General features: G+C 45.3%; 1 protein-coding gene across 1 annotated transcript in view; it reads left to right on the top strand.

Moving 5' to 3' along the window:
• PDE149 (integral membrane TerC family protein) overlaps positions 1-12711 on the top strand; it is a 38644-nt gene that overhangs the window by 8730 nt on the left and 17203 nt on the right. Inside the window, exons 5-6 of the mRNA XM_086814736.1 lie at positions 40-116; positions 5989-6076. Coding sequence (XP_086670862.1) covers positions 40-116; positions 5989-6076 — 165 coding nt within the window. The remainder of the gene's footprint in view (positions 1-39; positions 117-5988; positions 6077-12711) is intronic.

The raw sequence follows: 12711 nt of genomic DNA, 5'->3' as shown, positions 1-12711 counted from the left end.
CCTGTTGGGACTTGTTGTGTTTCGACCTGTGGAGTGCAGGTCTGTGCTGCCATAACATTTGGACTCTTCATTTGGGTGAAAGATGGTACTGGAAAAGCCTCTGAATTTTTTGCTGGGTAGGTTCAGAATGTTAGTTTCCAGCAAGTGTTTGGTTTGCATGTACAGAAATTTGGCCTGGAACATTATCTTAACTTAGTGAGAAGATTCTAGTGCTCGAGTCTCTGTGACTGCATATGAAATGTCTCAATACTCTCAATGTCCTCCAAAGGTTTGGGGTGCACTTACCAAGTGTTCACACGCCACAAAACATGTCAGAATATAGGGCCATTGGGTGTCCTAGGCGAGTGAGAATTAGACATCCATAGCAGGCACTCATACGAAAACAGTTCACGTGAAAACAGTTGCAAACATGCAAACGTGTTTGCATGTGCAACCTTGTTATGAACAAATCTCCTAGTTATGGAATGTTTATGGGCACACGTCTGGCTCATTGTAAAGCATGGAACTGGGATCCCTTGACACTCAGATCCACACAGTGGCCTCCATATGGGTAGCACGAAGGTTGCCTGTCCCCCGTAAAATGGCACGAGACTCTAGAGGACCGTTTGGGTGGCCATTGTAAAGCATGGAACTGGGATCCCTTGACACTCAGATCCACACAGTGGCCTCCATATGGGTAGCACGAAGGTTGCCTGTCCCCCGTAAAATGGCACGAGACTCTAGAGGACCGTTTGGGTGGCCAAATGGTGACATCCCCTACGGCTTCTAAAAAGTTGTCCTCAAATAGCATCGAGGCTACGGATAGTTGGTGTGAACCTACTTTGCTTCAATAGTAAGATAGTTTTTGAATTTCACAAGGTATCTTCTTGGAAAGCTTGCCACTAGCTAGCTTTCTCTCCTTGTGAAATACTATCCACTCTAGTTGAAGTATCTCTTTAAGCTCATAAATCTCTGGCGTCTCGTTTGTGATAGGCTCCTACGGGTTTGGCCCCACGTACTTTCGCAATAAACTCACATGAAGTGCATTGTGAATCCTCTAACGATCATGTAATGCTAACCTCATTGCTCTGCTTGATCACCTTAAAGGGTCCATAATACTTGGTAGAAAGCTTAGGACACGCTTCCTCTTTCCTTGGCCTCTTTGAAGTGTTGGTTTCTCAAATTTCAGCAATACCCTATCATTGCAAACTTGGAGCCTTTTGCATATCAAATTTCACCTTTTGATAGGTGATACATGCACGCACATATGCCTTTTGCATAGTTGGCCAAAAGAAATGGCGCTCAATCATGCGCGTAGTAGGCAATATACCTCTATGACTAGCATAAGGAGGAGCATGACACTCATCCATAACCTTTTGTCTCATGTCTGGCACAACATATGCGTAGTTATCCTTCATAAGATAGCCATCTTTAATCACATATGAAGCATGTGCATCAAATCAGTCCATAAACTTGCAAAATCTGCATCTACATGATAAGAATTTTGCATGGCAGGTCCCAATGAGATGCAATTGAAACTGCAACACATATGGTCTCTAGGAAAATGCATCTCGCTACTTTGTGGATTCGTGCAAAGTCTTTAATACTGTGTCTCGAGCTAGAGTATTACAAAGAGACCAAGATTTGGGGGTACCATCAGACATGATCTGGGGGATCATTGCATTATATGAGTCGGTGAAAGGGTGGGTGAGATGCCCAGGAGGATTATTGGAGGAGATCTCCAGTACCATGGGAGTGAAGCAAGGATGCCCATTGTCACCCACTCTCTTTCGCCTCTACATCGACGAGATTTCGGCCTTCATTGATAGAGGAGGGGGAGGAGGCGTATCACTAGCATGCATCCTTGTTTCCATACTACTTTATGCTGATGACATTGTGCTTGTGCAGATTCTCTAGAGGCTCCCCAAAGGCATCTTGACACATTACAGGACTTTTGTGCTAGGCGGGATCTCACAGTAAACCTTGGAAAAACCAAGATTATGGTCTTCAACACATCCCCTCTTTTCACATCTCGGTTGAGTTGGAGATTGCAGACTCGTGTACTTGGGAGTCACTTTTACCGGACCGGTCTTCTTGATAAGCCATGCTGCAGAGGCTAGACTGATGTGCGGGTATGCTTCTCTCACTCTCATGGAGAGATAGTGCTTCTAGGCCCATTTCTAGGAGTTGAGGACCAAGATGTGGCTATTTGACACCTTGGTCTCTTTGGCATTGATGTATGGAGCACCCTTTTGGGCACTTGATCTTACACAGCCAAATGGCGGAAGATAGAGAGGCCTGAGGTCATGATGCTCTCCCATATGATATGCAACAAACCGTCGATCCCACATGATGTTATCCTGGCAGTGTTTGCTGCAGCACCCGTGGTAGTAGAGGCACTCTTCCAGATAGTCATATACATTCACAGGTTCAATGCCACGCCCCCCTCCCCCTTGGAGACTTCTGAGGTTCGCCCTACAGTCCTCCCAGTAGCTACCAGTAGATGGGCGCGAGTCATGGTATAGCCAAGTATGCACCTAGTTCACGAGGCAGAGACTCAAGATGGATTGCCTCCCAGCACTCGAGTATGACCCAGACTCCCCATTCATCAGGCATCTTAGGATGACTGGAACTCGGTGATTAGATATGATTTATTGGGACTATACATACAGGATACCTGGATCACAACGCATGAGCCACTCTCACACAAACGGCAGTACTATATGGATACTTTCATGAGGCTTACAGAGGATGGTTTCATCATGTGGGCTAGATACCTTGACATATACATGTCACATGCCATGCGGATTGCAATGGGCCAGTTGCGGGTGTCAGTGCACCGCCTGAGGATAGAGACAGGGAGAGCCACGGAGATACCTCGTGAGGAGAAGATATGCACTATATGGCAAAGGGAGGTCAAGTTAGAGGAGCACTTCATATGCAGGTGCACCGTATATTATGAGATTCAAGGGAGGTTCCACTGTCTCTTCAGAGAGGGGTTTGGACCCTTATCCAGGATCATGGATTGCCTAAATCAGTGGTGCTTAGACCTCTTCCTACTAGAGCTTCATCGCCACAGAGACTGACTGATTAGGGAGTGGAGACCCTGGGGAGACATCCACCCCGGGCCCAAGTGACCATCACTCAGTTCTTCCAACCATGAGAGGATGCCACACCAGCCATGGTGGATGACATACCCACAACCACATCGAGCCACACATTCTGGAGTGCCCAACCTCCTGCCAGACCCCACTCTGCTGTGACTCTAGACCAGGCCACACTCACAATAGTGAGCCCGACGTCGTAGACTCCTGGACCTCACCATCAACATAGACATCAGCCCCAGCTTGAGGAGATCTTGGAGAGACACAGAGCCACCTTCCCATGCCGAGCAGATCTGTAGAGCCTTCTACAGGCTACCCCCATGCTTGATGTCACGTGCACAGCAGTGCCATGGCATAATCTCAACATGTTTCAGCATACTCCCTGTTTAGGACAGCATCATAGGGACCGTGGAGGGCATGGGTACCCAGTTGGCAGCCTCAAAGGCTCTCATACAGCAGTCGGTAGCCACATGAGGCCCAGGCAGGCAGTCGGTCCGTCGCCAGTCGGTCGCCCAGCAGATTGGGTATACAAGGGAAAAAGCGCAGCATTTAAATAAGCATTTTATGAATATTTTCCGTCCACAGCAGTGGAACAGATGCTCAGTTTTTGAGCAAAGTGTCAAAATCAAAGTAGAAGGTCAAAGTTAGAGTAGTAAGTCAAAGTCAGTATTCCAGGGAGGAAGGATGACAAAGTGTCCACGCCGTCATCAAGTTTAGGAGGGGAGGATGTCACGTGCACAGCAGTGCCATGGCATAATCTCAGCATAATCCCTGTTTAGGACAGCGTCATAGGGACCTTGGAGGGTGTGGGCACCCACAAAGGCTCTCATACAGCAGTCGGCAGCCACATGGGGCCAAGGTAGGCAGTCGGCCAGTCACTAGTCAGTCAGCCAACAGATTGGGCATACAAGGGAAAAAGCGCAGCATTTAGATAAGCATTTTATGAATATTTTCTGTCCATATCCTTGATGCCCCCCGTGCCCCCCCCCCCCCCCCCCCCCCCCCCCCCCCCCCCCTCCTTTCCTACCGGGGAGTTAGCTCCATAGGTGGTATGATGATGATGGTCCCATTTTGTATCATATGGCTTGGATTTAACATTCCCAGCTCATAGCTGTAGTCTTTGTTTTCTGTTCTACCATGATGAGATTACATGGATACTCTTGTATCACTTTTGGTCTCATAGACCATTGGGTCTTTTGAAGACGTTTAATATAACCTTCTTTCTTTCTCTCTTTCTCTCTCTTTGACCTGGGAGAGGAGGAATTGTGTGGATAGTGGAGAGGCTACAAGTTATGATGCTCTCATGCATGTTCAGGAGAAAGCCATGAGTGCCACATGCCATAGTATTGCCCAAGTTTGGAATCTGGATCAACCTCTCTTGTCATAGATGCGATGTTCTATGTCGTCACACATACATATAGCATGCCTACACACTACATAGAGATCGCCTCCCACAATTAATCTTGGAGTCTTCTAGACAGTTCACACAAGAGGGTCATAGTAATTGTTGGTATATGCATGCACCACCAGTTGGTTTGAGTCACATGGCTTTTAGATGGGCGTTATCCCCCACCTCCCCCCTTTGAGTACAGCTTGGACTCCCCCTTCCTTGATCTCTCACAATAGGAGATCAACTTCTAGATCTAACTAGACTTCATATAGATCAGACATGGGTATCCCCGGCCGAGCTTCCCCTGAAGCTTCAATCCTATAAAGAACATTTCTTGAGGGTCGCTAGGGATGATTTCGTTGAGGTCCAGTTATCTGCACTCACACGTGTCCCACACCATGAGGATCATCATTGGCTAGCTGAGGGTGTTGTCACATGGCCTTTGGATTGAGACAAGGAGAGCACAAGGCATCCCACAAGGCAGCTGGATATGCAGGCTATGTAGTATTGGTGGGGAGATTAAGTGTAAGGAGCATTACATACTTAGATGCCGAGTTTACTATGAGATACATGTATGCTTCCACCCTCCCTTGAGGGAGGGTTTTGGGCCCCCGTCACAGTTGGTGCATTAGAGAGATCATAGATGCTTGGTGCTATACCTATTATGGCTGAGGCACCACAAAGATAGACTATTGAGGCAATAACCCGAGATGCCGGATTACCGTACATACGTCTATCACTGACTTCTTTGGCCCCCAGCAGAGAGCCCTGATTGACACATGAGATCTGCTGGAGCCTGGGACACATGGACCAGGACAAAGCTAGATGTCCCCATGGAGTTAGCACCCCCCAGACCCACTGCAGGCTGGCACCATGCACTTGGGGAGTCCTCCGAGAGAGAGAGAGTCCCTACAGAGAGCCAGATGTCCCCGATCTCAATGACGCAGACCCTCCACTTGCCAGCTCCAGATCTGGGACTTGCTTCAACAACATAGAGAGGCAGCCCCACGCAAGCATTCAATCAATTAGTTGCTGCATTAGTTGGGCTGAATATGTGTGTTTAAGGCGGAGTGATATTTGAGGTTGTAACATATTATATCCATTTTTTTTCAGATGTACATTTTATTTAGTACTGGAAAGACATTTTCTAGGGGAGATCTAGTGTCACACCTTGATTGTGAAAGATTGTTTTGCAAATACTACTTTCCACATGAATGTGGATGAATCAGTTGTGGAGGCTGTTGTGCATGTTGGAGGCATAGTGGGAGTAATTGCTAATGAAAGAATCCCTCACACTTACAAATGCCTGTTTAAGTTGAGGATCTGGACACCGCCATCCCTTCCATCAGCGCAAGGGCTCACTCGATGTATTGGTGCTGTAATATTTGGAGTTTTGATTTGGTTTTGCTAGAAATGATGACAATAGACATGCCTTTATAAAGCTTTTTCTAACAAAAGGAATAACTTTGTTCCAAAGGTGTAAGTTCTGTTTTTTCTTGTGCTTATCATATGCAGCTATCTAGTAGAACAAAGCCTTTCAGTCGACAACCTTTTTGTGTTTGTGGTCATTTTCAAATATTTTCATGTGCCTTCACAGTACCAGGTTTGCATTTCTTTCCTTGCCCTTGAAAAGATTATGTTATATGTGATACTCCCTTGGCTTTGGGAAAAATATTTAAGGTCCTTCCTCATGGTTCGCTTAAGAACATGTTCTACTGTTGGACATGCATGGATATGAAGGAAAATCAATGTATTTTTGCTAGACATCTATTCCCCTTTGAGTAATCCTGAAGCATGTACACGACCACCTAAATTGTCTGGCCAATGTGTTTTTTCTAGACATCTATTCCCCTTTGAGTAATCTCAAAGCATGTACACGGAGTATTAATACTAAGTGTTTTTGCACATTGCACTTATTATTCCAGAAGTGTCCACACTGTATTATATTGATAATGGAAGCTTTCTTCTTGGTAGAGCCCCCTGCTCTAGAGGTTCCCAATGCTCTCCCTAGTTAAGGCTATAGATCATTTTCTAACATGAGTCTCAGGACGTAGAAGAGTGCCAAAGGGTGGAAGGAATGAGGTAGTTTTATAGTGATCTAGGTAGAACACAATGTCCCCTCCACCCTCCTCATAGCATAGGGCTATCTCCTTGGGCACACAACCATGCCCCAGTCAGCACCACAGTAAGTATTTGCACGACTTCAGAGTATTAGTATTAAGTGTTTGAACACATTGCACTTAGTGTCCACACTGCATTATATTGGTACTGGTAACTTTCTTCTCGGTAGAGCCCCTTGCTGTAGAAATTCCCAATGTTCTCCCCTGTTAAGGCTATAGATTATTTTCTAACATGAGTCTCAGAACGTAGAAGAGCGCCAAAAGGGTGTAAGGAATGAGGTAACTTTATGGTGATCTAGGTGGAACACAATGCCGCCTCCATCCTCCTCATATCATAGGGCTATCTCCTTGGCCACACAACCATGCTCCAAATAGTCAGTACCACAGTAAGTGGTTGTTACATGCAATGGTGCTGAGCAAAGTGTCATTCCCATAAGTAACCGTGGTGTGACTCCCATGGTACTCCACATCTCCTACTTGTGGCAGGCTTCCCCATACACACCCACTGTAGGGGCCATGCTATAGCATGTTTTTTTTTTCTTGTGTGGATTATTTATTTTTGCTCCAAGGCAACTTGTAAGTAGCAATCCCACACACGTAGTGGATGCTTTACTTGCGTTTGAGAACTGACACTACGACGACAACTCCCACAATAGTGACTTCTACACCATCATATCTTGTGATTACAAAGGAGGAGTACTATTGGAAAGTAGCAGAGGCCGTGGCTGCCCAGGCAATCAATCCGGTGGTTTCACAACCACCTTCTACACAAAGTGCACAACCCCAACCTGCTGCTGCATCACCTAGTGCACAATCCATTTCTTCACCACCACCCATCCAATCCACTCCTTCGCAAACCCAAACCTCCCGTGCTTACTCCTGAGTAATATCTTGCTAAGGATGCGGCAGGACTGTAGCATGAGCATGAGCTTTACATGAAGCAATTAGACATCACCTTCAGGACGAGTCTCTAGAGAATCTGACTCGAAGAGGCGGCGGCAGGACTGCAGCATGAGCATGAGCTTTACATGAAGTGATTAGACATCACCTTAACGTACTTCCTGAAGGTGACCTTTTTCGGAGAAGAGTTCACCTAGCTCGCAGCGATTCTTCGGCGGCCGAGAGCCAAGAGGAATGCCTCATGCTCTACTTATCGTCTTCATTCATCTTCTGGTCTCTTCGCCTATTGTTGGTCCCTTCATCAGTTCCTTTCTACAATTCGATGTGTCTCCTCTTCGCATCCACTTTGCATTCTTGGATTCATAGGTCAGAAAAGGATAAGGTTGCGTTGGCTAATTGTCACCTCACTAACGATGCCATTGTGTGGTGGCAAGCCTGGTCCAAGTCCACACTGCGGATGGGGTGGTGACTTACGAGTGGAACCACTTTGTAGCCAACTTGAAAAGGCGGTTCTTACCGCCACACTACTTTTAGAGACTCAATGATGAGCTTCGAGGCTTGTGCCAGAATGTGTAGCCTATCATTCAGTTTGTCAATAAGGTCACTCACCTGGCCTTACAATTATGGAAAATTGATGGCGACAAGAAGGGGGCATTCGTATATAGCCTTGATGCTAACATCGACTGGAGTTACAGATGTTTGAGCCCACTTCATTTGACCAGGCGATCTCGCTTGCATAAAATGCCGAGATGAAGTACAAAAATGGGAAGCCGTGGACCACTCAAACCAACCCTCCCAAGCACAGAACATGGGGAATAAAGGGCAGACCTCGGGGGAAACCACTAGGGTATTGGGTATACTGTTGGGTAGGAGGGCAGCTAGCCTGCACACACACATACACAAGCTCAAGCACAAGGAGAAACGTGAGGGAGTTGGAAAGATGTACTCGATGAATAATTAATGAAAGTACAATACATGAGTACTAAAGTACTTTATTTTGCCCTAGAGTACTTTAGTACTCAAAAGTGTGTAATGTACCCAATACTCAAGGGGGTATTATGCGATGCCTCTTGATTTCATGTAGTTGATGTCCACATGATCTTTGACATGCATTTCAGGTGATGCGTTTATGTAATACTATGCTCTAGCTTTAGCACTATGACATTGGGGTTTCTCATCTTCCTGTCATATAGTGCTTGCTTTTCCCATTGGCACTGCAGTTCATCTTTGCCATTGTGATCTCTTTTGATCACTCTTATTTTGGAGCACAGTACAGAGCTTCTTTCACAACTTACGCACCATGAACCCTCTCTATCCCCGGGCACTTTTTACCCTGACTAGACAGGGGTTTTTCCCCGTGGGAACACACTTTTGTGTGTGGGCACTTTAGTACATACTTTTGAGTACTTTAGTGCCCACACACAAAAGTGTGTTGCCACGGGGAAAAAACCCCTGTCTAGTTAGGGTAAAAAGTGCCCGAGGATAGAGAGGGTTCACAACATAAACGGCCGGGTGGCATGGACTAACATGACCAACAAACCCCCCTCAGGTGAACGGTGTGAACGGGTACATGCTGTGTAAGCTGTGAAAGCAGCTCTGTACTGTGCTCATAGTAAGAGTGATCAAAAGAGATCACGATGGCAAAGATGAATTGCAGTGCCAATGGGAAAAGCAAGCACTATATGACGGGAAGATGAGAAACCCCAATGTCATAGTGCTAAAGCTAGAGCACAACAGTACATAAACGCATCACCTGAAATGCATGTCAAAGATCATGTGGACATCAACTGCATGAAATCAAGAGGCATCGCATAATATGGACTGAACTTCTTCACCACAAGAAATACATATGCATGTCCCAAATCTGCAAGTGTATTGCTTGATAATGCAAATCTGTCAAAGTGTCCACAATGGCATACATATACTGTAGCAAACCACAAATGTATACATGTGCCGTGAAAAACACGATCAGCTGACTCCTGTAAGAGCTGCAAGTACTCAAATCCAGGCAAAATCAAAGGTAAATGGGTTGAATGCTGCAAAATGGGCTCAATGTAGAAAAGCCCCAATTTTTAGGCAGCCAATTAGACTAAATTTGAACGGGCACTTGTAAATCTGCTAAAGTGTCCAAATGTGCAATTGTCACCTGTACCAAATGCTGTAATGCCCAGAAAATTGGGGGAAATGCCCTAATGTCAAGTGAATGTGCCTGTAACACCCAAAATGCCTGCAAATGTCTATGATAGACTTGCAAATAATGTCAATTTTGCAAAATCCCCAAATTTCTAGTGCAACTACGCACCAAATCTTTTGAAATCAATGCCAATGTGTGCCAATGTTGCAATTGCAGGCTCAATGATGAGAAGCCCCAAATTTTAACAGACGTGACGTGCAATTTTAGGTCAAAATTTGCAAATCCCACGCACCTGTAAATCTGTAAACATGTGGGGGCTGAAATTTTTGAAAAATTTCAAATGCCCCAAATTTTGCATGCTGTCAGTGCTCTCCAGGTACATAGTCGGGCAGGTATAGGTCGGGTGGGTATAGTCGGGCGGGTACAGTCTGGTAGCAGGTACAGGCGGCGGCGCACAGTAGGCCTTGGCGGCACAGGGCATCAGCAGGGCGGAGCGGCAGTTGCAAGGCAGCGTAGGTCGATAGTTGCAAGGCGGCTATACTTCCGTGCGTAGAACAGCAGAATGCATGCAATATGCTCAAGCAAAAGCTGAGGGGGTAGCAGGGTGCAGCAACCCTAACCAGGCTCTGATACCAATGTTGGGTAGTAGGGCAGCTAGCTTGCACACACACATACACAAGCTCAAGCACAAGGAGAAACGCGAGGGAGCTCGAAAGATGTACTCGAGGAATAATTAATGAAAGTACAATACATCATTACTAAAGTACTCTAGGGCAAAGTGCCCACACACAAAAATGTGTTTCTACAAGGAAAAAACCCCTATCCAGTCGGGGTAAAAGGTGCCCAGGGATAGAGAGAGTTCACACCATAAAGGGCCGGGTGGGCATGGACTAACATGACCAACATATTCTAGAGTGAGTTGGTGTGAACATCCTCTATGGGTGTGAACAACCCTTATTAAAGTTTAGGTTAGAAGATAAGTCTTGATGCCTATAAAAGCATGTACTTCGGTGGTTCTATTAAAAAAAAGGGACAGATGGTTTTCTGTGTACCATCCATGATAACATCATGATCTAAGGGCGCTCTATGTGCTGCCAATTTGTTGGGGATAAATTTGGTGCGCAGAAGGGAGCTACATACACAAGTGCCAGGGTGACTAGGGTGTGAAAAAGCCAACACTCTGTCCTCGGCTCCTGAAAATGGACCTGGAAACACTGCCTGTCCAATAGGCTAGAGCTGCATATCCTCGAGTGTGTCTATCCTTTGCTGCCTGCCTCATAGATAAGTGTGGATTAGTGAAGGTAGCTGCGAGATAGACATATGAAGCGCACCGCCTTAGGCACCGGCCAAATTCAGAAGTGTGATGTTGAATGGATTAACTGATACCTTATTGCTGCAAGAAACGAGCACATTGTCGTAAACAGCACAAGGACTTGCACCAACTCTTCATAAGCAAGAAATTTAACGAGGCTTGGCATAGGATTCAAGAACGACGCTTACCCAAGCCATCATAGACCCCCACGTCTGGCTTGCCTTAGGATTCTACATCTCCTACCGTAGTAGGCTTCGTTCATTGAAAAGACGTGCACGTTGTCGTGACGTGTGCGGTATAGCCAGGAAAGTACGAAACTTCTAGCTGTGAGAGTAGGTGCCAAATCTAACAAGGAAACTCACACACAAAATTCCCCAAGAAGCATAGGACAAGTCCATTTTTAATGACATATTCATGTGTCAATTCACCTCAATACGTCCTTGAACTCATCCTGATGATTGCACAAAATTGTGTACCAAGTGCTTGTCCCTTGATTCACTGACTCCTTTCTCCAAATCCCTTGAACCAATCACATGTAGGCATAACATAACCTTCAATTTTTTCCAACATACATGTGACCATTTACATTCTTTACATCCAGTGCCATCAAATCCATCATTTCAAGATGTTCTTTATCACCTGAAAACCTGCCTTTAAATTCTAACATCTCACAAGCAAAAGATGGCATACGGCATAGCTATAACATGCTCATGATTTCCAAAATTCAATCAAGCAGAAGTAAGACCAACTTCCCGTGATTTAAATGTACTTTAGATACCTTTTTCCCACAAAACACCAAGTTCCAAAACCATTAACTTGTTCTCCAAAGCTTTTTACTCATTTTCCAAATCCTTTAAGGATTTATGAGTTATACGCCTTTTCCTAAATCAAAAGAAGTAGTAAAAAAAACTTATCTAAACGTTTCGAGTGAATTTACACTTTGATTTTATTTTTGCTAATCTCAAAAAGTCGCTTCAGAGCTGACTACGCGATGGAGAAAACGCGGGAAGCAAAAGTCGCTTCAGCGCAGACTGTGCGATGGAGAAAACATGGAATTAGCCGAAAGCATCTCTTCATGTAGTACTCAATTCCCTCTTCATTTCTAGCACCTACAAGCTATGAACAGTAGGTATATCATTCATTTAAATTTCTCTGGTAGCCAGCGCTCTGGTTCTCCCATTTTCTGCAGATATCCGAACTCTGATTTTTGCCGCCCCTTATACTCTGGTTTTTCTCCTCTTTTTCCCGCAAGGAATGCGGCCTTCACCACCTTTTGCAGCCCAAGATTCGGGATTCCCTTTTCCAAAAGGCTGCGCTTGCTTCTATTTTGCACAATATCCAGAAATTTCCAATAAAAAGAAAAACATTCCTTTTCATTCCACGTATGCTGCCACCCGCCATTTCCAATACTTTCGATTACTTTTCTTTTTAATGCCACACAAGCTGCCCCCCTTTAATATCCCTTATTATGGTCTTCCTTCAATAAGGTGTGTAATGCTCCTAACCTTGGCATTAAGGCAAGCTTCCCAATGCAAAGTAGATCATCCAATTTTATTCCCCCGCATTCAATAAAGACTTCGGCACTCTAATGCCCCATTGAATCTCCATTGCTCTTGATGCCTCCATAGTTTATAATGTCATCATATCGACCATGTGATTCCCAATTGTTCACTCAAATATTTCTCCATGTCTTCATAAATGCATTCCTTTGTGCATTGGCATGCCCTCATGTTTGCATTCCATAAGAGGTATTCACTAATTTGACCCATCGA

This window comes from Cibotium barometz, chromosome 20 (assembly GCF_041138505.1).
Source record: "Cibotium barometz isolate CiBa-2024 chromosome 20, ASM4113850v1, whole genome shotgun sequence".
Classification (NCBI taxonomy): Eukaryota; Viridiplantae; Streptophyta; class Polypodiopsida; order Cyatheales; family Cibotiaceae; genus Cibotium; species Cibotium barometz.
This window is presented reverse-complemented; position numbering and strand designations above follow the sequence as displayed.